General features: G+C 40.8%; 1 protein-coding gene across 1 annotated transcript; it reads right to left on the minus strand.

Moving 5' to 3' along the window:
• Positions 1-1,578: 1,578 nt before the first annotated feature.
• Positions 1,579-20,133, minus strand: CHST10 (carbohydrate sulfotransferase 10). The gene is made up of 6 exons (XM_066313647.1): positions 20,095-20,133; positions 15,273-15,407; positions 12,387-12,484; positions 9,485-9,719; positions 7,125-7,230; positions 1,579-5,288 (listed from the first exon to the last, which is right to left on the minus strand). The coding sequence occupies exons 2-6, from the start codon at positions 15,370-15,372 to the stop codon at positions 4,751-4,753; spliced, it is 1,077 nt and encodes a 358-aa protein (XP_066169744.1). The 5' UTR covers positions 15,373-15,407; positions 20,095-20,133; the 3' UTR covers positions 1,579-4,750.
• Between the last annotated feature and the right edge of the window lie 6,625 nt (positions 20,134-26,758).

The raw sequence follows: 26,758 nt of genomic DNA on the forward strand, positions 1-26,758 counted from the left end.
GCATCTGCTCCTCTGGCATGCACATACAGGCTACAGGGAGCATGCTTGCTCCCCTGACACCTCCCAGGAAGCTTCAGCAACTCTCCTTCAACATGTCCAACATCTCCAGGGGCCTTAGAAAAGCTGCCCATGGCTTTTTTCGGCACTGCTCTCCCAGACTTTGCCTTCCCTGAGTTTGCCAGTCTGGCATGACTCCTTTTTGTGACTCAAAGAAAACACATATCTTTGTTCCCTTTCACTCCTGCCTGGATTAAAAGGGAAAATGATGATTTTACAGCAGGAAGCCCCAAACAGCACGATTTTCATGCTTACACCAGCCAGTTGCCATCAGCTGCATGGCTGCAGGCTCAATGCTGCTCTCTTCATAAGGGAAATGTCTCCTGCTGCATAGCAAAACAGGCTGCAGGCCTTTCAAAGCTGCTCTGGTGGTGAAGAGATGAGTCACCTCAGACTACTGCCACACGCAGAAAAGCAAGCTGACAGCTCATCTGCACACAACTGCATTAAAAGCACAAAAATAGAGATTTATACAAGGCAGCACGAAAGCTGGCTGCATACATCGGTGTGTGCCAAAGTCACCCCTCCTCCAGGAGGGAGGCACTCCATTCACCAGCCCAAGCACTTCAGGCTTTGCTGCTAATAGGATCATTTCCTTCTAAAACCTTCCCCACGGCAGCAGCCCAGGGACACGCACAGCTAACTTAGGCTGAAAGGGAATTTTCCACCACCCACAAGCCTCTTTCTACCTTGCATAAATCTTCTCAGGCACAGACCACAAAAAATCTGCACCAGCCTCTGCAGATGACATGTAACAAGTAATTGGACACAATAAATCTCCAGCAACCAACTCCATGTCAAGTTTCCTTTGCACCCTCACATTTCAAATAAGCAGATGTTGACTTTACACCTCCTTCCAGGTCCCTTCATGTTGCTGTAACAAAAAATAGAATGGGGGCTTAGCATAAATCACTACAATGCCATTAAGCAGAAAGATCATTCCCCCTCTCTCTGTCAATTAAGATATATCAGATACAGGCAGATACACTGACAAGACATTCTTTTTCATCTGAGAAAATAAGCTTAAGCAATCCCTATATAATCACTCTTCTTCTCAGCAAACTTTCTGGAGCACAGCTAAGATCAAAGGCTGCTTTCCCAGCCAACAAAGTTATTAACACCTCAAGAAAAAGATAATGTTGCACAAAAGCCAGAGCTGTCTGATGGCTTCCCTAATCTGAGGATGGAGACACACAGAGCAGCAGGGAGCCTTACTCCCAGTACAAACAGGGCAGCATCTGCGAATGAATCAGAAAACAACATGCTTTTTTTGGGAAGAATACATATTTTTGAGACATTTTCTTTGACAGAACAGTTCCCAAAATAATAATAAAAAAAAACACATGTATTTTTAACTACAGAAAAACATCTTTATGGCACGCAATCAGAAAGCACAGCAGTGACAATGCACAGTGTGCTGAAGTTAAAAGGAAAGGGGATAGGCATTACCATGAAGTTGTTTCACAAGCAAATGAATTCTGAATCCGTTTTCACAAGACAAACCCTCTTACTCCCAAGATCTCAAAAAACTTGGTCAGCTCAATTTTATTAGGAACGTGAAGATATGGAATACATTTTAATTTAATTTCTGTCTTTGTTAGCTGAGATAAGAGGCCAAACTGTAGGAGCACTAGGGAAGAGAGTCCATTAGAAATGAGGAGCTCCATACAAGCAGATACAGTAAAACTGTTTCCTGTCTGTACTTTTGCTAAAGCCAACATACAGCATGGACTCTCTAATGTACAAGGAATGTTTTTCCTCCTATTTTCAAGAAAATTACTTCAACTCACTGCCCCTTGACTTTCCTTTGCAAAATGTGGTTAAAATGGGCCAAATGATTCAAAAGCTGCTGAGGAGAGACAACAAAGAGAAACAGATGCACAAAGTAAGGACACAAACTTGTTTTTTGAAGTTGTAACAATAAGAAGAAAGGAGAAAGAATAATCTGGGCCAGCAGTTCCAAAAATATGACATAAGTATCATCTGCAGATTGAAAGTGGTATGCAAATAACATCTGAACAGCCAAATGATGTTTGTGCATGCCACTGAAACTACATAAAAGCTTTGTGTAGAGTACAATCAAGCTAAAACAAACCACAAGCATTTAATTTATCGTAACTAGCGTGGCAAAAGCCTCCTCCCTAACACAGCACACTCTGACTGTCCTGCCTGCACTGCACCAATTTAAGGAGAGCCCTACCACACCTTGCCAAGGACCATCATGGTATACAAGTTGCCTCAAGAGACGTGCCAAAATTGCACCATTGTTACTTCAGCCACGTAAGGAAAAAAAAACACAAAATCCAACCCACGTTTCTAGAAAGAAAATATACCTCAGGAACAAATAACTGAAAGGAGAAATTTTGCATTTGAATTGAAGAAATGATAACGTGCATTCCAGTTCCAGCCTGAAAAGCATGGGAACACAGAGATGAGAGAGGATTATACACCTCTGCCTAGGTCAGTCTGTAGCTCTGTTCACAGCTGGCTGAGAGAACTCAGTGCAGAGAAAGCTATCAGAAAAAATTATTATTACTTAATATTTATATAGCACTTTCCATCTGTCAATTTTTAAGCAAGCAATACATTAAGTAATTTACCAAGAAAAACATACATTGGCCTTTTGTGTGATCCATAGCTTATACTTTCAGAGGAAAACACTTCTTCTTTATTAAACTTTAAGGCCTGAATTTACTATACATTATTCACTGTTACATTTTAAATTGGCAGCAAGGTAATCAATCAGGTCATTAGCTCCAAAATGCATTTATCAGTGTATTTTGCTAAGTTTCCATATTAAGAAAACCACAGAAAAATCTGGAGCTGTTAACATCTTTTTATCATTAGTTAAGAACTAACAAGCTAGGGTACTGTAATTGTTGTTAAAAAGAACCAAAACAAACCAACCTGAAAAGTATCTTCCCTTCTAACTTTGCAATCCTGGATTATTCTCTTGCTAACAATGCCCAGTTAATGATTCTCCTTTATTCCAGTTCATCTGTTGAGACCTTTCTGAAATCATTTCGAGCTACAACAGGGCTTCCTGTCTGTGGGTAGCAGCACATGTCAACTTGGCACAGCTTTCCTCTTACACAAGTGCAAGATGCTTCATTGTATTAATACAGAAAGCTGTCAAAAACACACAGAGGCTAGATTTAAAAGCAGATAAGCAGATTCCATAGCACTGGCTATCATTAGCATTTCTAGCCAGCAACATTATGCTGATCTGAAAATAAATCTTTTGGGACTATGATTTAAAAAATACAGTTCACCTGCTTACTGTGACAGAGCAATTCCTGTATTTTAGATATTTGGTCAATGTCTCTTCCATGGCCTGCAGGATAAAGTGGCAGCACACTGATTTTTATTGCTGGTGAACTCAGACAAGAGACTGCTCTTTATAAGACACAATACAAGCACAAGAAAATACGATGGCTGCATCTACTCAATTCCATTCTTTTCTTTTTAATGCATAAAATGGGTACACAAATTTAGGTGACATTTAAATTTTTGGCAAATAGCCAATTTACCACATCAGTAATATAAATGTTAGTTATTTTTGACTTGGCAAAAATACCATGGCAGTGAATCACTGGAAAAATCAGGGATTCATCTTGTCTCCTTCTCTCCTTTAGCAATAGGGAGATTAATTTTCAGAGGGGGATAAACTTTCTGTTCTCTGAAGTACTGAACTGAGCAAGGCTGGATATAAGAAAAAGGTGGATCATTAATCCAAGTAAGCAGCTCTTTAATATGACATCTTGCTTTTGTAACTTCTTTATTAATCTTAACTGTTAGAAGAAAAAGACAAGTTAAATTGCATGAGAGCATCTTGTGACTATTATATGTGCTCCCACAAATACAACTGATACTTTAAATTAATTTTCCTTAACAGTTTCCTTAGCAGTTTCTTCTATTTCTTCTGTGCTCCACTTGCAGCTGGTGTTGTCACATAACTTACATAGCCAGGAGTTAAATAATATCTTGAAAATCAAAAGTAGAATTATGAGGCTCAATACATCAGTAGTAAATACAGTAAACACTTGACAAAAATACAGAGACAACTGGGGTGTGGAACCAGTTCATTTTCTACATCTCTAAAAGCTTCTGTCTAATTAGGTTCATTTCTTGACAAACAAGAATGGGATTAGATCAGTGTTATTGTAGCAGTCATATGACAGAACCTAGATGGTTATATTTGTCAAGTATTTAATTAATTTCTGGTCTTGTACTGGCCTCTCATTTACAAAGCTCATGGAAGACTACATGACTTTTCATGAGCAGGAATCATTATGTTTATCCACATGTCAGGGTTACCTACAGTGAAATTGCCATCTTTATAAATACTTCACAACATTTCAAAAAAGGCTTTCTATCTGGGAGGAGAGGAAGATCATGGCCCATTTGTTCTCCCTCTTTTTTCTTGGAGGGAAGAGGGGAGAAGTCAAATTCTGTATTTTAGATAACAGAGACAATTCCTAACAGACTGCAATGTCATGTACTGAAAACATGGTCAGGAAACAACAACTATAAGCCCCTACTTGTTCATATGACAAATATTTCACTGAGAAGTGGAGCAACATCAAAAAGCGAGAAAACAAATGGTCATTCTCAGCTCTGCCAATGTTGCAGCTGGTATTCACACAGCTTTAGATTAATCCATGAGACACTTTTTCAGATCTTGTCCCAGGTGTCAGTTAAGCAAGAAATCAGGCTCACGATAACCAAAAAGCTTAAAATCACCTTCAAATCGTGCATAGAGGCGTCTTATGTCTCTCTTGCTAATTCCTGAAAAATACCGCTCTACTTTTGTTCTGTTGTACACTGTTATGCCTGGTGGGATTGTAGGGTATGATACCAAGTGGTCTATGCCAGCTGCTTTCAAGATATACGGAGCATCGTCCTCCAGGGTTTCGTGGTGTCCGATCACACTGTATGTGATTTCACAGGGAGCACAAAGTTCCACATATGTTACCCAGTGAATGATGTGGTCACCAAACTGAACATCCAGCCACCGGTGATTAGGGTCCCCCAGGTAGCGCACAAAGTCCTCAAACTGCAGCCCTTTGGTCTCTGTGCGATTCTTTCTGTATTTGCGGATGATGCCGGGAGCGATTTCATGCCGGTACCAAGGTTCAAACCGAGGGTTGTGCACAAACTTGTCTTTAAACGCAGAAATAAGTCTTTCAAATGGATCTCTAACAATAAAAAACTTGAAGTATAAATTCAGTCTAAACAGAGGAAGAAAAAGAATTAAAGAATTAAGGGAAATGTTTAGCATATACTTTAAAAATGTACATAAACTGACCACAGACACAGCAACATGAGTTTTAGAACACTTGCATCAATATTGTAATCAATAGGACTAAATACAATTTCTGCCTTCTTACTAGCAGTTTTTACATATGGGACAAAGAAGAAATAGTTTATCCTAGTTTTCACATTTTATTCAAGCTTATCTCAATCCCTAATAAACAGGAGACAAAAGACATTGAGAGCTCCAAGTTAAGGATATTTGTAATATCATGTGATCAAGTTCAAAAAGCAAAATACGTATTTTGGGGAAAAGTGCATCGGTGCACCTAAATGCATAGAGAAGGCTGCATTTTTCACAGCAGTTAGATAAATTGCTGCTTAAGTACAAAAAAATTAAGAATGGTAATTTATTTTGATGTTTTGTCATGCTTTCAATAATGTCTGAAAGCATCACAAACATGAGACCAGAGAATTTCATGTATTACTGTGATACTGTAATATGTAATATTCTGTCATTGGATTATCTGCAGGAGAATAAACTGAAAACAAAGTTTATTTCAAAAAATAGCTAAAAAAAGAGATTGAGAGCCCAGTCCTCACTGAAATAAGGATGGGTGGGCTGGATGTGGATGGACTCTTCAGCCTATACATCACTTGAATCATACTTCAGATACCCCTGACTTACTCTTAGCCAGGCAGGGCTAGATAGAGGGCAGCTGACTAAATCAACAGATCCATACCATCCTGCTTTCCACACCTAGAACTCTGGTAATTTCAGATCCCAACCAAACCTATGGTACACACTTCCAGCATAGTTTCCATGCTGAGCAGAACACAGCAACCCAAGCAATAATGGATTCAACTTCATGTATGTATCCTAACTAGGGCTCAACTGGGGGTGAGCCCTTCTTTTCTGCAGGGCTGCTCACAGGGAGGGAGAACAGATCCACATTCTCAAGAATGCCCTGACAATCTTTTTCTTTGCACAATATCAACACAATCAAGTGACCCCAATTCTACAGGCACAGCTGTGATAAATGTCCTTGTGCCACTGCACAAAACAACAAACCTTGGGCTGAGCTATACTGACATGTGACACATGAATAAAGGGATGACTTTTCAGAATGGTATAAAGCACACAAATCCATACAAGCACATGCTTACAAGTGTCCACTGTCATCCTATGTCCTGCTCTCCCCACGTTGCCACCCCTTACAGGGATTATATATGGCATAGGTTCTAGTAGAGATGAGAGCAGGCAGAGTTAAAAACCTAGCCAAAGTAAGGTAGAAGTACTATTGCAGAGTATTTTTTGGCACTGAAAATAACCAGAAGCACTTAAACAGGAAGGCAAAGTGGTTCATCAGCTGAAAGGAAAATATTCTGGCACTAAGAAGCATTAACAATTTAAACCTAACCAGTTCAATCCCAGTAAGCAACGTCTGCTACAATGACAATTTTACTTGCAGGCAACAACGTTTACCATGCAAGACAGCAGGATGGCCTGTCCAATTAAACCTTCAGTTCTGAAGATCAACTATCTAACAACTAGGTATGCACTGAATTACAGAAACCTTACATGCCAGGGAGTTGGTTGGCTCACCCAACTATATCACAAATTACACTGGTTCTCCTTTAAAACCAGTAGGAAGGCAGACCCAGCAACATCTGTGAGGATAACAGAATAGTGCCATAACACAAGTGGTGGAGCAGAAACCCTCAGTTTCATACGCAGACTTGTGCTGCACCTTGATGGCTCGTAACACCACTGACCTCAAACCCCTCCCACACTCACTGGCAGGGCCACTTACCGTTTTTTAATTTCAGAATCGCTGAACGAGGACAAGCGTGGAAGGCCATTCTTCTCATGATCATGTACAATGTTTTCTGGGATCTCTTCTATGGAAGAAAATGCTCCTAGACAAATCAAAATGAGAGCGCAAGTGATTCATTCAAGGGAAAAAAACCAGTGAGTATAAGCAAGCATGTGTGCCTTTGGCTGACAGTTTTATGTCTCTTTTCTTTATTTTTACCATTTAATGTTACTATGTTTAAAGCTGTTAAATTATGAGAGATTCTGACTGCAAAGCTGAAAACTGTTAAAATTCTTTAGGGTATATGACATCAAGGTCCAAGATCAAATGGCCGCAAAATTCTCAGAAAAGCATATTATGCAAATTTCATCAGCAATTATGTATAAGCCTGTAACACTCCTCACATGCCAGTGTCCCCATTCTCTTTCCCTCTGCCCGCACATACAAATGGAGGAAGACTTTAAGGATTAACTCAGAAGAAGGAACCAGCTTTTTGGCTGAGCTTCAACTACCAACAAAAATAAATGCTATGAGCTGCTTTTGGAACTGCTTCAATGCAAAAGTACTTTGCTTTCAGGATCCATAAAGTTTTTTTAACAAGTATGCTGTACTGAAACAAAAATTCCAACCAGAGAATACTCCACAGATTAAAAGGCACTAAAATTAACAGCATAAGTCTCCAGATATTAATTTCTGCAAGCACATGAGCTGACAAGAAAAATAACGTCACTTAACGCTGCTGCATTCATTTTAGTATCCTGATCCTGGAAGGTTTTATGACCTTGAGAAACATCTCATGTGGCCCCTTGGGCTTTAGGCATAAGCCTTTACACAACAGCATCATTTCAGAATATCAACCTGCAACAAGCACAGGGTGCTACAAAACAAGCTCGTTAGGTGAAAGCCTCTACAGCATTCTCGTTTCCAGAACTGAAGTGAATAATAAACACCACTCAGCTGCTCAGTTTTCTGATTTTATTTTTCCTGGAGGGGGCAGGGGTAAGGGGAGTTGTATTTTATCAGTTTCAGGTTTTCAGCTGGGGTTTTTTTGGTACCATAGGTCAATCACATGTGGACAAGAGAGGTCAGATTAGACAGCCTCAGAAACTGATACCTTGTGTTCATGCAGAGAACATATTCAGAACAAGCAGTAGCAGAGTTAGCTTCTCCACAGTGCCACAGCAGCATTTCCCCATCCCGAACCTCCAAATGCCACTTAGGTATTTGGATATAAAATATTGCCCCTCAAGTATCAGCCCTGCCTTCTGAGACTACCAAAGAGGAGAAGTTAGGTCAACCACAGCAGTAGCCTTCATGAGCAGATACCAGTGCACTGGCAGCTTAAGGCAAAAGAGACCAGTGTTTATGTGGAAGCTTTCATGTTATTGTGGAAGTGTTTATGTTATTACCCAACATGACAGAACTAGGAAACTCAAGGTGAAAAGTTCCCTGCTGTTAAGATGTGGATTATCCTCCACTCAGCATAGCAAATACATTCTTGCCCATCCTGAGGAATTCCTTGCATATTATCTCTCAAATGCTGGTAAGAGCAGGTACTTCCAATGCCCTCATATAGTTGCATATTTAGTACCTTGAGTGTGGCTTTCACAGGTAATAAGAAACATGCACACACATAGGTGTGGGTGTGTCTCTGCTAATTTTTAGCTCACATTCATAGATCAAGGATGAAATTAGCATTAAGGTTTTTAAAGTTAGCACTGCTTGCTAGAAAAGCTTTGCTGAGGGACAACAGCTCATTTGTTAATTTTTCAAACACACGAGTCCCTTTATTCTTTCTTCCACCATCTTTTATAACATACCTTTGGTGGCCAAACTATTGTGTTAAGCACCTCAGAATCTTCATAACTCCTAAGATGGTTCACTGATAGAACACACACAAGATTTCAGCAACATAGAGCAACAGCAGCTGCCAAGTTTTAACTGGCTTTCTACATGACTAAAATCTCTATTTAAATAAGTCACTGGCCTTAAGCCAGAAATTTCATATTATTGTTACTTAGGAACTGTAATACCTTGTCATATACTTTCAAATTCTATAAATTAGTGCACCCCTTCAAAGGTAAGAAATCTAACTACCACATGCATATGAGTACTCTGTCATGACTCAAATAACTTTTGAGCCAAGTAGTAATGATACTTGTTTTTACATAAAGAACAGATCTCATTTTAAGGGGATATTTTGAAAGGACTAGAAACAACTGTGATCAATGAAAAGTTGAAATTAAGTATCAGTGTACAGAAATGCAGGAAGAATTCATTTTAGTTGCCCCATTTAGAGTAATTCCATTTCCTCCTCCTCCTCAAAGAGACCCACACACCCACAGAAAAGTAGATACCATTTAAAACGATCAAGACTTTTTTCCACTGAGTGTTGCCCACTTTTGGCGTCTGACAGAACAGGATCTTGTGCTTGTCACACACAAATATTCGGTCCAAGACGAATTTGGAAACTGCGGTATGAGAGAGATCTCTCAATGCAGTGTCTCTGCAGACATTCCTGAGAAGCTCAAGTCTTTCCATATGAACCAGGGGCTGGCGGATCAGATTTCCTGGAAAAGCTTTTCCAGTTGGCTTAATGAAATGCAGAGGAGAAAGAAAAAAACAAAAGTTAAAGACTTTAGTTTTCAGATCAAATTCTAAAGTATAAAAATCCCCAAACTATGCACTCTAATGACTCCCAGATTCATGCTTAAAACATTGCTACCTATGTATTAACTAAAGGAGTAGCCCACAGTTTGCTTCCTGTGCTGCTGCTGTACATTGATTCAACTCTCAAGACATTACATGGTAATATACGGTACTAAGAGCTTTTCTGTACAACTATTTAAGTCTGCTGCACAGCAGCAGGGTCTTATCTTTGGATAAAACATGCCTTGATCAAATACTGGAATTCCCACAGAGTTTCAACAACCTGTAAGAAAGCTTCTGAGAGGTCAGGACAGGAATTTCAACATAAATTATGCTTTAAGCTCTGAGAAGATGGTGCTGACCCATCTTGGGTAGGCAAGTGTGATTCTTGGGGACATCCTGTGCAGGCTAAGAGTTAGACTCAATGATCCTTGTGGGTCCCTTCCAACTCAGAATATTTTGTGACCCATCTGGTTGGGAAAAAATTTAGGTTAAAAGTTTGTGTAGTTGTGTTGTTTTTCTAGCACCCGTAGGTATCCAGTGTTTCCATTTATCCAAGTTGAAATAAAATGATGTGAATAAAAATGCGAACAATGAGCATCAGTATGACAAATAAAAAGAGTAGCAGGATACCTCTCCCCAAAAAATGGATGAGCTGTTTCGTATGTCTCATTTTTCTGTGACTAAGACAGGAACCACAACCACCTCTTGCCTCACAACTAGTGGAGTGAGAGGAAAAACGAGCTTCTCTGATTAAGAGGTGTTGGGAAAGTTTAAATTTCTACTGACAAGTTTTCACCTTTCCACTAACTGAATAGCAATCCCCAATATCAATACAGACTAGACGATGAACTGATGGAGACCAACCCTGCTGACGACTTGGGGGATACTGAGGAGTGAAAAATTGGCAGTGTGTACTTGCAGCCCAGAAAGCCAACCACACCCTGGTGCCAACAGTTCAAAGGAGGTGATTCTTCCCCTGTTCTCTGCTCTGCTGCCACCTGGAGGGCTGCATGCAGCCCTGGGGCCCTAGCACAGGAAAGACATGGGCTTGTTAAGGGAAGGTCCAGAGGAAGCCATGAAGGTGGTCGAAGATGGAGCACCTTTCTATGAAGACAGGCTGAAACAACTGTGGCTGTTCAGCCCAGAAAAGAAAAGGCCCCAGGAAAACCTCACTGCAGCCATTCAATGCTCACAAGGGGTTTGTAAGAAAGGCAGACCTTTTTCCAGGGCCTGTAGTGACAAGACTGGGGTAACGGTTTTCCACTGAAAAAAAACAGGTTTAGACATTAGAAAGGATTTTTTTCCTTTGAGGGTCAGGCACTGGAAGAGGTTACCCAGAGCAGTTGTGGCTGGCCCACCCCCAAAATGTTCAAGGCCAGGATGGATGGGGGTCTGAGCAATCTGGCCTAATGAAAGGTGTCCTTGTCCATGGCAGAGGGCTTGGAACTAGATGATCTTCAAAGGACCCTTCCAATTAAAACCATTCCCTGATTCTACGATTTTAGGTACAGTGTCCAAGCTACAGATGAAAAAGGAATTATTTTACTTTTTGTCCCAACCTTCCAAAAGGCAAAAAAAAGTATCTACTTTTTCTGTTTGTTGCTCTTCTCCAATACTCAGAATGCAATCTGAACAGATTATTTTATCTGTCCAAATAATTCCTTCTGCATGCAACCAAAATTAATGTTATTCTACGTATCATGCTGCCAGGAAGTCAACAGGGAATTTTTTTAGATCCAGAAACCTTATTATACTTTTCCATACTAGTAAAGTAAGCTATTAAAACTCACTATACACATCTGCGGGCCTTCCACTGAACAAAGTGTTTTTCCCAAGTATTTTGAAGATAACTTAAATTTCATGTTTTTGAAAAATGAAAACACAAAGAGTCATGTTTATACAGCTAACCTACTACCTTCCAAGCTGCATCACATAGATACTTAAAACATAAGATGACATATGTATTAATGCAAAAAAAAAATATTTAGCCCACTCTGCAACTGGTCTCAAATTTACATTTGTATAAAGGATTCTCAGAGTTTCATTGTCAATTTGCTGAAAGCACAGAACTATGCATCTAAAAGATCAGCTGGTATTGACTACTATTGCATTCATGTTCTACTTCAGAAAAGTGCTGAAATGCAAAACACAGAGAGCAGAAAACATGAAAAAGAAATTGACACTGATAAAAAGAAACAGAGAGATTGGGCAGAAATCTAAGAGAACAGAGAAGACACAGGCTTGCCCTCAACAACAACAAACCTGATTGCTATGGCAAGACAGAATACAAGTAATCCAAAACTGGGCCATTATATTTTAAAGGCTAACAAAAACAACTGTCCTGACTTGATAAAGGAGTACTGTAACAATTTTCTCCTGGAAATGAAAACACATTAAGTTGAATCATTCAGACGAAACAAGACAGCAGGTTACCGTAACAAAGCAGCTTTGTGAAGTTAAAATGAATTCTGTCAGCTCTATCTAAATAGAACAGTCTGAATAAATAATTCCTTTCTAGCAGCTCATGTAACAAAAGGAAACCCTTCCTTAATCTCTTATTTTCTTCTACTCTTTAATACACATGACCCTTATCTCAACAGTATGCACCTGGAATTCTTCAGGCCAATGTTTTTCCTCTGGCACATGTACCTCCTCCACTTTTGTCACAGCTGTCAGTATCAATGGCTCTTGCTTGGCACCATAGCCTAAAGAAGGAAGAGAGAGAACAGCATTACAGAAGGAGAGGGGAAGGCAACTATCTCTGCTTTACAACTAAAATATATTAACTTTACTTTCTGCATTAAGCCTACAAAACACTAGGATTTGTTTCCACATGGAAAGGCACCAGGCGAGACAGACACAGACTATGAATATTTTAAAGGATATATTCTGTGGGAATTTTGAATGGAACTTTATTTAACTTTTATCAAAGAAACATACTCATTATATTTTACTTGGTTTTTCTGGTTGTTTGCTTTGCTTTTTTTTCTAAAAGGTAAACAGAGATACATCAAAGTCTTGAATCCAAATACTGCAATTGATAGACAATTTGGTATAACTATATGGACTTGTGCATAGGAGGTTTTTTTTATTTTTCAATGAACTTGCCAAAGCATGTCCAAATAAAAAACTTAAATCTATCAGGTTCCCCTCTCCCTTTATACTAGTAGAAATATTTCTTCTTTTGTAGACTATCAAGCTTACAAGAAGAAAAGTGTTGTCATGCACCCCCTTTTACTTCTGTGGTGGTCTAAGTACGCATATATAACCAAAAATAAATAAAGATCCTCTCTTCTTTTATTATTGGACTGATGGCCTTCCTTACAGTTTCTCACAACAACAACAAACTCAACTGATACGCTTGTTCTTTTTTAGGGCACCTAATAGTTTGAGATCAAATTAAAGCACATAAAGATGAACGCTTTCCACCTTTTGCATTTAGAAAAACCAAAAAACATCACTATAGCTTTAGTCTACACAGTACAGAAAGATCAAAAATAATTTGAAGCAGCTTTCCCTAAATAGAAAGCAAAAAGAATATGATTTCTCCCTGAAAATTTATTCCCATCCATATTGGATTACTTTTCCCTTCACATAGATTCTTCTACGAATAACGTTCCCTCATCTGCATCCACAGGGGCTTACTGTTTCATGGTTGAGGAAACGTGTGCACTGCCTGTGTCCTTTTCTTCAGGGAGTACTCTACTCTGCCTACACTGCATTTTAACAAAGAGCACGCATGGAAAAGCAAGTTAAAACTGAAAACAATGTAAGCATTCAAGCATTCAGAAACTGTAATTATTGCTGTGCACAGACTTACTTCATGGTTTTCTTCTGTAAAATACAAGTAATCTGATTCAGTGAAAGAGCAGCTAAACTATTTTTCACTATCATTGTGTAAAAGCATGCCTATAGATGCTACTAGGAATGATGGACAGAAACTTACTCCTTAAACAGTTTGTACTGCTCATGCACCCAAATCGTCAGTAAAAGGCTTAAACAAAAGAACATTTATTCATTGAGTGTCTGCTGGTTTTATTTTATCGGCTAAAAAGACACATCCAAATAACAAAAATTTCTGTTAAGTTGTATTTTATTAAGTCTAGAAGAGCTTCTCCAGGATTTGCCATCCTTGTTTGGACCTCCTCCAAAATTCTGTTGGTATATTCAAAGTATTTCCCTTCATTAGTTTTATTACAAATACTCCAACACTTATATACACTTAGCCGTAGTCATGCCTTTGCAGGAAGAATTTAAGAATTTATATATCATCTGCTCAGAGAACTATTCAAAAGGAATGGAAGATTCAGCATAGAAAAAAAGAAAAGAGGAAAAAACTTGGCAAGCCAAGACAATAAAAGGCAAGTAAATGCAGAGGTTATGCTCTAGTTATTATTTTTTAAACTATATTTTAATTTTCCTGACAAATTCTGATGAAAAGAACCACCCAAAGAATACCTGAGCTGGGAAACAAGAGTTGGCATAGACTGAAATACTGGAAGGTATAACTACCTAACACAAAACCAGCTGATTTGCAGATGTACCAGGACAGAACAGCTGGGTCCAAGGAAAGCTAAGTCAGTCTACAGTTCTCCTCTGTAAGACTTGCTGAATAAGTCTTCACATAGATGCATACTCTTTATAAAGGTACACCTAATGTATTTATCCATTATCAAGTTATTGAAAACTATGGCACAAGAGTCAGTGCTTCAAATGTTACATATTTTCTGCGTGTCTTATGAAGATGCAGAAACACAGATCTCTTGAGCCTTGAAGTCATATCATCACCTTCACACAAAACTCTCAGTAGGATGGCTTTGTAAGAGCAGCTCCCCAGCAGACACAAAACTAACATGCTGTGTAGTATCATCAAATGGCTCAAATTCCTCTTCATCTTAATAACATCTCAGCTACTTAAATTAAGCAAAAGCCTATAAACTGTTTACAAGTCAAACAGCAGGGGATAAATCTGAATGCAAGAAGCAGGTCAGAGGTGGCTAGGCAAAGTGCATTGCAAATGAAATGGAACTGTCCACAAGTTTTACATAATGCTTCAGCCACAAGACAAGCAGTGACAAAAAGATGGAAACTAGTAGCACGTGAAATGAACTCTTCAGTTCCTTCTGACTCTCTTCTGACTTTAAACAGGTAATAGTACTCTCTTGTTTTTGCACATAACTTCTACCCCTAGTAGATCACAGTACTGAAGCTAAATGTATTTGACAAAGCAGACCTACCAAGACAGTACTGCCAAACATGATACCTTCTTGTTCTTAACCACCAAAAGAATCTCCCATGATGTTAGATTTGCAGACTTCTAGCAAGAAAAGGAGCTGAATGTCAGCACTGTCTTTTCCAGGAATTTAGTTGTTCTGTTCTCAGTCCTACTGAAGAAGTGATAACATGCCAAGAACTACCTTTCATAGAAAAGAGTACTTTTGTGAAGCACTATTCAATTTTCTGTTTCACATCAAACATTAAAGCTAAACTTACCATCTGGGTCTTTAAAAGTCAATGTGATAAACTTGCTAGCAACCATGAACATGAATATCACCCAAAAGCATGCAGCTAGCAGCAACCACTGGTGGTGCATGTTGTCAGATGTGAGCCATATAAAGCTGGCACGTCCTGTTTGAAAGAGAAAAGATTGACACATTAATTATTTTTGTTACAGTTCAGAAAAATACTTTCCAGAACCAAAAAGAAAAAAGGTATGTGTATCATAAAACATAGCAGTAGATTCCACTTTTTACTTTCTGTCCATTCAGCTGTATTTTTAACCAATGTTAAGGCTGAGGCAATGTAACCACTGGCTGCTATCAAAGGGAGGCTTCATTCTTTCACCCCTGTGTACAATTCCCAGCCCCCTGCTTGTGCTGGGAATAGCACTGTCTGACTGCTTGGGGAGACAGATCAGCAAAAACTCCAATTTTTTCAATGAAGAGTTAATTTTTTTGATTCAGCTTAGCAAGATAGTTCACTGTAGGAAAGGAAGGGAGAATGAAGAAAGCTGTGCTCTCAGTGGTAGATGTAACATTAGCACTATGCTTGGTTATCCCAAGTCAGCTAATGACATATAACATGGACTCTTCCCCTGTCCAGCCCACAGAAATGAACAGGCTGGAAGCTACCAAGCTGGAACACTAAGCTTAAGCTGGCAAACTATTTTTCAGTTTCCTTGCAGCAGTGCCTACTACCTGTAGCTGTATCCCTGCAAGTAAGCCTCAAAGACAGAACTTCCTCAGGAGTGCAGGAAGGGTTACCCAAACAACTGAGAATGCAGCTTTAATGTGCAAAGAAACCATCCACAGGAACTGACTGAAAACATGCAGTTCTATACTGATTCTTGAAACTGCTATCTTTATAAATTATTTTCTATGACTCTAGGATTAAATATAGGGAAATCAATGATAAAAAAGATTGATGTTCCCAACCATCAAAAGAAATGCAAAATTTTAAGCTGTATCTTTAGATGAATTTCCAATTTCTGATGGGCAAAACACATGGGGGTAGACACCAGGTATCTGTGAAAGCTCCACTGCAAATAAAAAAACAACCCACATCCAAAACCTACAAAAATACAGCACTTTGTCTCTACTGTTGTTGGAGAGATAAGCCACCAGGAGGGGCTGAACTCAGGTGCTGAAAAGAATAAATGCATCCTTTTGAGGACACATGCAATAACCACATCTGAACATTTAACCAGAGGATCTAATAAAAAAGTCTCATACAGTGACATCCTCACAAGGATCAAACTCAGTCCTAAAGTAGCCACATGCGATTTCAATGAGAGCCACATCTGCACAGTTTGTGATTGCAATTTCTATACAGCCATTTAAGTGAATTGCCAAGGAATACAAGAAATGCCCTCATTCCCAGTTATGATGCAGGAAAAAAAACCCAAATGTTAGTTAATACTTCTAAGGAAGTGTTTACTAAGTTTATCAGTCCTATACCAGTATTCCACCTTTTTCATTCCCACAAAGCTTTAATAAAAGAAGTAAGCCTGGTTTTGATGCTGTTTCAGCATGTCCACCTGCAACATCACTACTACTGCTACAGGTGCCAATTGCTTTTCCAACTAGCTTCTGCCTTCCAGCAGGGCAAATGTTTCCAGGAAGAATTCTCTCCACAGCTGACAGCAGTGAACCATCTCCAGGATACGCTGAAAGCCTGTACAGGCAGTCAAACAGTTCAAAACAGACTTGGGACCCAAATGATGTATGCAAAATGGGTAAGAGGAGGAAAAGAACTGAATATCTCCAGTTAAAGGAAAAAAAATAGCTAGGATGGCAGTGTTCAGGCCTACTTTTGTCTTCTCAGTATGGCATTTTTCAGCTTGGCTTCTGAAAGTCCCTTTCTTTCCCCCCCTCCCTCTTCTTTCATGAGTCCAATTTTAAGTACTTCTAAAAACACCTTTTAAGTACTTCTAAAAACGCCACACCTAGGTATCAACTATCTTTTGGACAATTACAGCTGCTGCGATCTCCATTAAAACAATGTTTGTCATCTCCTTTTTTTTGTTGCAAGTCCCTGGCTGACAGCTGATCATGGAACAGCCAAAACATTTATTCTTCAAAATATGGAAAACTGTAGATCAGGAAAAGCAAATATTGTAGGAATTCCATCTTTTCAGCTAAGTAGTTCAAAAGTTATTCCCATCCTACCACTGCACTAGTGCAAACCTGCCATAAGATTCATGCTGAAAACCACCAGGTCTCAAAGGTCCTCATTTTTCAGCCTGCCATAAAATGCATCATCTTCCACTCAAGCACTGAGATTTGTTACCTTTACTGTCAGATATTGCATTCATTTCCAGCTCTCATAGAAGACAAAAATTCAGATCAAATATCAAGACACAGAACCATAGAAATTACATTTTTTACTTTTTAGGTAGCTCTGCTAAAACCACGAGAACCATTCAACATTCAAAACCCTGAATGCAGCAGACTGACAGAAGCTTACAGAGAATACTCTGCAGGAGTTAAACCTCTAACCATCAGCTATGGGCTTTTCAGAGGTATAATGAAAAGTCTGGGCCAAACCTCTCTGCCCGACTTGGTATACTTGTTCTACATAAAGCAGAGATGAAACAGTCTCCAACATTCATAGCATCCTTGCTATGAATATCCCTTCAATAACGGTGATGGATGCACACCATTCAGTAAGCACTATTGATCTATATCCCCTTATGTAATTTATGTATTGGATTCCTAAGAAATTGTGTTAAATCACATGGGAAATGCAGTAGTGGAGAAGAGAACCCTGCTGCCAGGTCCTCTGCTGTAGGGACAAGAGAGCATTTCAGCCTACAAGCAGTACGATTCTCACCTTAAGGACAGGGCTTAGAGAGCAGGAAGGGGTCAGAGCTGCAGCTACATGCATAAGAATCATCAGTTTTACCCTTCAAGGCATGGAAGCTGAGAGGAAAACATTAAGCAGTTTTGTCTACTCTTTTTTTTCTTTTTTTTTTTTTTTTATGTGCAAAGGAAATCAGCAACTATACTCATGAATGTAAGAGTCATGTCAGATGATGTGTTGTAATGTAATTATGATGTTACTACACTGTTACTCACTTCTAACATGCCAAAGTATATCTGTATCAGCAGCTCATCACTGATCTCAAGAAGCAGAACTAGTCAAAGTTACAGACAGGAGGAGTACCGCAACCATTACGCTCACTTAAATGCAATGATCAGTACTTTTTTTAAAAAAATAAAGTGTTTATCTTGTTTCTCTGTCTCTACCTTAAAATTTTTATTGTTTTCACATAGGGTAATTGCATTTCCTGTTTTTTTATATTTTATCTTTAACCTTACTGCATTTCTGTTGCCTCTCCTGCACTTATTTTCTAGTAAATACATGTACTAGCTTTTGTTTTTTCTCTTTAAAAGGCTCCTTCAGCTTCCAAAACAGTCTTCCATTTCTGGTTGTCTAAAACACAATTCTTCTTTATGAGCAAACAAAAGCAAGAAATATGCTGAAGGTTTAGTCTATTTTCGCACAATGAAACACACAGCTTTCTGGTTACTTTCTCTCTCTTATTGTAATTCCACACTTTTTAGGAGCAAAGATCTCAAAACTCCTGTCCCCACCCACTTCTCTGTCCTTCCCTCTCAGGATTGCCACAGACTGTCACATAACCCTCAGATTAGCCAGATAAAGGGTTTTTTCATGAGAAAAAATGGGATCAACAATCTCATACACCAATACACAACACAAACGCGAACCAAAGATCTAGACACAGAATTGCAGGCTTGACCCGTGGCCCGCAAGTAACCGGCTACCTCGAATAAACACTCATTCTTTGCAGAAGACTTCTGTCTTCAAGTGAACGATGGGACAAAGCGTGAAAGATTTAAGCAGCACTGAAACTCAGTGCACAGTCTCTGCTCTGCAGCTTATGCTGCTTGCAGAGGGGCTCCTTGGCAGGACAGTCCCTGCACACACCGTCAGCGGCAATGACAGGCCAGGAGGCTCAAACACCCATCAGCATGACGACCGACACCACTGGAAATGGAACTGGTAAGGAAGGCCAAGCAACTGGGACAACCTAATCCATATTCGTAAGTTCTTCCACTGCGTTATCCTACAGGTAAGAAAATTTGTTACACTTATAAAAATTTTCAGACTAACATATAACACAGACGCTCCTTTTCGGCAAAGTTGCGTGGTGCTACTAAACATTGTAACACACAACGTAACAGGCCGGTTCTTTCCTAAGGCTCTCCTCCTCCCGCGGGCACTAACAGGCCTGTGTGTCCTTCCAGCCCCTGCTGGGGCGCGGAGCGCTCCGTGCACACGCAGTTCGCCTGTCAGCGGGATGCGAACCAGGGACCAGGGCAGCAGCGGCGTGACCCAGCGGGGCCCTGCCTGCCCTCCCGCTCTCACCGACACCAGCTCCCACTCCTGCGGGCACCCCACGCTCTCCACAGCCGGCAACAGCAGCGGCTCCTCTCTCCCCCGCGCCCAGGCTTCACGGCTGCTCCCATTCATTCCAAAAGATAAGAGCTGTCCCCGCCAAGAAGAGGGGACAGGGCCGTGTTCTGACCGGCAGGGGACGAGCCGAGGGAATGCTCAGCCCCAGCCCGGCTCCGGGCGCAAGGACCCGGGATGAACAGACATAAACTTTTCCCGTTCTGGAAGAGGAGGAGGCAGCCGGGCGGGCTTCCCCTCGCCCGACAGAGACGGACGCCACATGCCCGCAGCGCCCGCCGGCTTCCCCGCCCGACCCTGGGCGCCGGAGGAGCTTCTCCCCGGGGCCGGCGGCAGCCAGGCCTCCCCCCGCGGCCCTGCCCGGCCCCTCCCGGCTTACCGGCCCTCCAGCGCCGCTGCCCGCAGCCCCGGGGTCCCGCCTCACTCGGCGGCGCGGCCGGCCCGCTGCCCCGGCTGCCGGCGCATCCCTCCCGCCCGGCGGCGGCGGCGCCTCCCCGGCCCCGCTCAGCCCCTGCCGCCGCCGCCGCCCGGCCCTGCCGCCGCCTCCATTTCCTCCCGGGGCCGCGGGCAGGCCCCAGCCCCGCCGCCGGGAACGGGAGGAAGGTGAAGGCCGCCGCGGGGACGGCCCGGTTCGGCTGCGAGAAGACGCAACGCCGCACCCGGCCGCCCGAAGGCGGGAGGGAGGGAGGAATGGAGGGCGGGCTGGGCAGCTCTGCCCTCCCCTCGCCGCTCCGCCTCTTCCCTGCCTGCCGTCGAGCGTGGCGCTGCGGCGGGGCTCACGTGTGTGCCCTTGTATTCCTGGGTTTGGGTTGTTACCTTTGGGGGTTTAACCGTTAAAAGAGCTTTCGTAGGTCACTGACGCTCATGTTTAAAAAAAAAAAAAAAAAAAAAAAAAAAAGTGTATCTGGAAATCACAGAATCACTTATATTGGAAAAGACCTCTAGGATCTTTGAGTCCAACCGCTCCCCCGGCATTGCCAAGGCCGCCACTAAACCACGTCCCCGAGGGTCACATCCATATAGTTTCTGAATGCTTCGGGAAGATTATTCCACCGTTGCCCTGGGGAGCCTGTGCCAGTGTTTCACAACCTTTCCATGAAGAAATTTTCCTAAAAACCTGACCTAGATCTCCTTTGGTGCAACGTGAGACTGTTTCCTCTGTCCCATCACTTGCTACTTGGGACATGAAATCGGTCCTCGCCCTGCTACAGGCTTCTGTTAAGGAGTTTAAAAGATCAATAGGGTCCCTTCCCATGTGACTCTTCCTCCCTCATGATCTCCAAACACCTCTTACTATTTCTTCCATTTTCTGAAGCCCACCATCAAGCAGGAAAATTGCCCTTGGTCAGGCAGGAACGAAACAATTCATCTACCAGCAGCTGGCAGAGCCAGGCATTCCCCAGCCCTCAGCCTGACATGGCAGACACAAGGAAGGGTGTAGGCTCCGGGAGAAGAAAGCTGCCCTAAAGCACTGTGAAGAACAGCTGTAGTGTGACAGCAGCTATTGTCTGAACACTGCTGTAGCCCAGCCCAGGCTCCTTTTCCCCCAAAGGCACTGCGTAGTGCACACAGTCCTCTGCTCACTGGACAAGAGAAATGCTCACCTACAGGACTCTGATACCCACAAACCCAATCAAAACCATGTGCTGGTGATGTGCTTCTTTTTAAGATCTATTTAAACAGGTCCTCTTGAGGACATATTGCAGTCTTACTGTGCACTCCTCCCTGTCAGGGGAGGATTTAGACCCTCTGATCTGTGCATTTTCAGATTGACTACTATGGTGCATTTTGCTGAAGCCTGACCAACGAAGTCCAAGGATTCTGTCATTGGTACAGTTACCATGGCCAGCCTATGGAGTAGAACAGACTAACGCAAATGTGTTAGCAACCATGTTCTATGCTGATGGCTGCTGGTCTCCAGTGAAGCAGCAGAAACATAGATCTCGCTGAGAACCAGTGGCCAAAAGCCAATTATCAGAAACCCAGTTCTCTGCCTATCTGTGTTTGTATATATCAGCACCTTGGGATGCCACATGTTTGTGCGTTCTTTCCTCCCTGCCTGTGGAGTAGAAATGATGATTGAGACAGTTACCTTTTTGGCAAAGCACATTGGAAATCTGTGGCTGTCACCAGTCTGAGTCTTGCACAGGCTAGAAAGCTGCTCCTTTCTTCAGGTTTCAGTGATGACTACAGTTGCAGCTACACATGGATTTATTAATAAGCAGTCTCCAGCTGTGGAACCAATTCCTGCCAGATTATGAGGCTCAACCTAGGAATTTTAACCTTTCGAGTGTGTTGTTACTGACATGTATAATAATTAATCCAGTGCAAAAGAGACCAATTTTCCAAATTAAGCCCAGTTAATAAGCTTTGTTGTCAGTAATCAGGCCTAAAAGTGTCTGATGAAGTTGAAGAATGTGTTGCATAGGCAACTGTACTGTTGGATTATACACTTGCTAGTTCTGGCCAACAGGATTCTTGCTACTAATAATGCTAAGCTGTAGTGGGGTTTAGTGCTTTAAATAGGCAGCAAAATCAATGTATGAGTTTGGGTTCTTTTTAATACCAGAGAATTTTTACATTGCCAGAGCAATGTAAAGGATAATTGAGCTGGTGAATAGTCACCCTGCTCTCTCCAGAATATTCTAGAGTGTCTGTCTCAGATAGATGATGCTAAAGCCAATGAAAGTGATGTGCCCATTTTTTCTGTAAAGACATGGACCTAAACAAAAAAAATTTGTCTTAATACCATGTTCAATGTTTATGCCACTAAAAAAAAGGGCTGCATGCCCTAATAACTCTTGTGTATCTTTATTCCAAGTTTGATATTTCTCCTGGAAGGGTTTTACAAAAGATCCACATTTGCAACTTGGCCAGTCAGGGAAGACGAGGTGTGGCTCATTCAAGCATTTTAAGAAGTTATCTGTCAGTGGCAAGGCAGTCTTGACTGCCCTTAGTATAAATTAATTCTAAATAGCATTTAAGCATACCAAAATGTTTAAATGAGCCCCTGTCTTGGACGAGATAAGTAATCACCCATAGTGCAGTTTACATTTGAACACGTCCAGCCTAATCACACTGAAAGAACCTTCATTTTCCTTGACCTTCCAAGCTCATCCTATTCAGCAGAAGCCCAGGCTTGGCCATATTGTTAAACTTATACTATGTTTATTTTTTGCTTTTTGCTGTTATTTCAGGTTTTAATCCAATGCCAGTTACTAGGATTAGTCTTGGTAGCCCTTTATAGTCATGCTTTGTTTCCATAAGAGCTGACCTGAAGACAAGTCGCCTGCCCAGCATCAAGTACTCACATTAAATCTTATTTAAATCAGCAGGAAGGCATACTTTTCCTAGTGCAGTGCCATTATTAATGAAATCATCTGTCTGCTTCATGACTGCATTTCTGGGGCATGACTGATCACCAGAGATCTCTTGTGTACAAGTACCTTGATTTACAGGTCACACATGGCACCTTTGGTATGTAATCTATTTATTAGCGCGTGATCGTCATCACCACATTCTGTGTCTTTCTGGAACTTAAGGGAGCTTATTTAAATATGGTTTGTGTTGATACAAGATAGAACACACAGAACACTTTCTGGCATCTACATTATTAAGAGACACTGTGGGAAAAAAAACACCAGGCTAATGAATTCAGGGAGGTACAACCTCATACAGATGCAGGATTTACTAATACAGCATAAATATAATATATAAAGTAGCATGGGTTTCCTGGATTTTTTTTTTTATATATAAAGTAACTTTAACAAAGCATAAAGTGGATGTCAAAAACAGCTCTTGCATAGGAAAGATTGAGGTGTGTGGAGGGACTGGGGGGATTTAGGGCTAATATCTGTAGCAAAATCATGCTGGCTCTAGTTGGGGTAAAATCAGATCTGTCAGTAGCAAATGAAATGTGTTAACTTGAAGATTAAGTTAACTTTTTATTTTGGGTTGGAAGCAAGTTTTACCTCATGATGAGTGACTTGGAATTCTTAAATCTTTGCATATCATTACACCGTTTGATTGTCCTTTGAGAAGGAGACAAAAATTTTAGATTGAAGTGGGTAGGTAATTAGCTGAAGCATTTAATTTATCTTATATTCTTCAGACATTTAGTGTGAGTTAGTAGTCTGAAAAAGGAAAACAGATTTGTGAAGTTTATGAATGGTAAAGAGCCAAATATGCTGCTGGGACTGGACTAGAGTGGCTAAGAACTACATTTAATTATCAAATCAATGTCAATTAAGATTGAACCTAATGATTCAAAATTAATTATATGGATCATAAAAGGAGTTCAGCCAATCAGCAAATTATCAAGTCAACGTAGCAAGATAAGTCAATTCTTTGAATAAAAAACAGAAATAACAATTGAATTTTAAGTCCCAGTTATGGGTGTTTTCCAAAGTACAGAAATTAAGACAATTGACTGAATCACTCAGTGTTCAAAACAAGTTATTGTACTGCAAAGTGAGCTGCTACCGTCTTTTAACCCTCCCGTTTCCCCACAGCCCAAATCAGACAGCTGGATTTAGCTGGCAGAGTCAAACTGGCAAGCAGCTGAGTCTTAAATTCACCTGCTGCATTCCTCAAGGGACAAATTATTTCCAGGCTATGTCCAGGTGACAAAGTTGCTGTGGCCCTGAAGGTACAGTGCTTATGGTTGCATCTGTGGCTTAGGCTTCAATGTGGGCAAGCTGCAGGTACCCATGCACCTGCCAGTGCTGTGTCTTGACTCGAGAGGAGCTGCAAGATTGGCATTGCACAGATAGAGAGCACCAGAGCTGCTCTAGGCTCAGACAGAGAAGTAAGGCAGGTTTTTAGGTGGAGTTTTTTTGTCATTGTTTCTCAAAAAGGATTATTGAGTGGAGGCAGCAGTGCTACTCTGAACCAATACTTCTCTCAACCAGTGTTTGAGATTACTCTAAAATATTGAAAAATCACCTAAGGACAGCATGGTAAGCAGAAGACACAGTTCCTGACATATCTGATACCAGTAGTGCTGCTGTAGCAAGGGTTGGGAGACCTGTTGTCTTCTGCTTGATTATCCCCATGTTAGAAAACTGAGCAGTTTTGGGGTAAGCAGAAACACCTGAGTGAGCCCAAGGGGTGACTTGGGTCATGGAGGTGTGAAATTTAAAAAAAAGGAAGAGAGGTGGAGGCAGGCACAGAAACTGGGTCTCAATTCCTAATGAATGTATGTAGGATTAGAATGTTTTACATTAAGTGGAACAGCTTTCACAGGGACATTGAGTGCTTCAAATAATTTATAACTGGCTGTTTAGGGTTTGCTCTTGGGAGGTGGCAGATGTGGTATCTATCACGAGGAATTTGAACATTTGTTTCCCGTATCCTTATAGCTTAATAATTAACTAGGAACTACACCACTCTTGTGAAGACAAGAAAAAAGTGTTTGTGCCAGAAATTCAAGGAGATGTAAGTCTAAAAGTGTTATCTTAAAATGACAGGTATTGCGCTACCATACAGATTTGGGAGGGCAAGTCTGTGAGTTGTGGAACTTCACAGCTCTTTGCACATCCTTCTGACCAAGACACTACAAAGGCAGGCCACAGGGAGTGACTCCCCAGGGAGGGCCCATGTCCTCCTGCACAGTGTGGCCATACCTCAGTGAGCTCCTCTGAGGGCACGGTCCTCATCTAAGAATAATTTTGGAGCTATTTATGTGTGACTGTTTCCAGTGGAAACTAAGAGCCCATCATTTTATGGAATCTGGAGCCTACTCCATAGCTTTAAAACAAACAAACCAAAACACCCCCCCCCAAAAAAAAAAAAAAAAAAAAAATCCCCTCACTCCCCAAAAGAAGAAAAGAAGAGAAACACAGGTTGAAAATGCTTTGTGTTTTTGGAGGATGTTTTTTGCTTCCTTTCTGAATGTGAGCTGTTAACTATGTTACCATGTGTCCTTGAACTTACCATGCATATTCACACGTGACAATATTAAAAAGAATGAAAGGGACAAGGAACTTCCCCAGTCACCATGTAGACAGAAATAGGGATGGGAGGAAGAATAAGAGGGAGAAGTTGGATTGTTTTGAAGAATGTGGCCTTTGGATTTGCAACCCTGAGGTGAGATGAATTCTTCAGTCACTGAAACTCATGTCGAAGGTTCTTGTCCTTGAAAAAAGAAACATCAGGCCCACAGGACCTAGCTTTACCTTGATTCTCTGTGGCAAATTTTATTTCCTTCAGTGTAATGTTTCCCAAGATATTAGAGCACAGCCAGTCTTGCACTGCAACAATAAAATCTTGTTCTCACTAAGGTGAGAACATGTGGGAGATTTTCTATTTGAAAATGCCCATTTCTAAAATAAGTGCAGTTTAACCATTTATGGCAACCATGGCCAAAAAGAGCCCTGAAAATATAAGGGGTAGGGTAAATATGGAAAGTTTTAGTGACATTGCTTTCAGTCTCACTACAAGGAAAAGGCTAGAGAGTATAAGATGATTTCAACTTCTAATATAAAGCTTTGACGTCTCCCAAACTATAACTGATTGTTACCAACTAGCATCTCCATTTATTCGGCTCACCTAAAGAACAGTTGATGTTTTGAAATTGTGTGACCACCAGTCATTCATCAAACTTTATGTCAGGACCAGCCATGATAGATCAACCATGAAAAGCATTATGTTTTACCTTCAGAATTTCTTAATCTAAAAAGAGGGAAAATGATTTTACATCTTTTTGCTATGTATTCAACTTAAATGAAAGAAGGTCAACAAGATGAAATTCACTTTCACAGACAATCTCTGACAAGTATTTTAAGATACACAGTTATAAAGCAGACAGTTAAATTAATAATTCACCTGTTATTATTCCAATTGGTATTTGATTAAAGCAATATTGAAGGTGCCATACTTCATACTTCAACCAAAGAAAAATGTCATTCTTAATGCTTTATATCATCACCATAGTGTTTAAGAAAATATCACCATGTGTTTTTTCAAGTGAGGTTGCTCTGAATTGCAAAATCTACTCTGAGCTCAAAATGATGAAATTAAATGAAAAAGCCAAGCCAATATGT

Source organism: Sylvia atricapilla, chromosome 2, assembly GCF_009819655.1.
Source record: "Sylvia atricapilla isolate bSylAtr1 chromosome 2, bSylAtr1.pri, whole genome shotgun sequence".
Taxonomy (NCBI): domain Eukaryota; kingdom Metazoa; phylum Chordata; class Aves; order Passeriformes; family Sylviidae; genus Sylvia; species Sylvia atricapilla.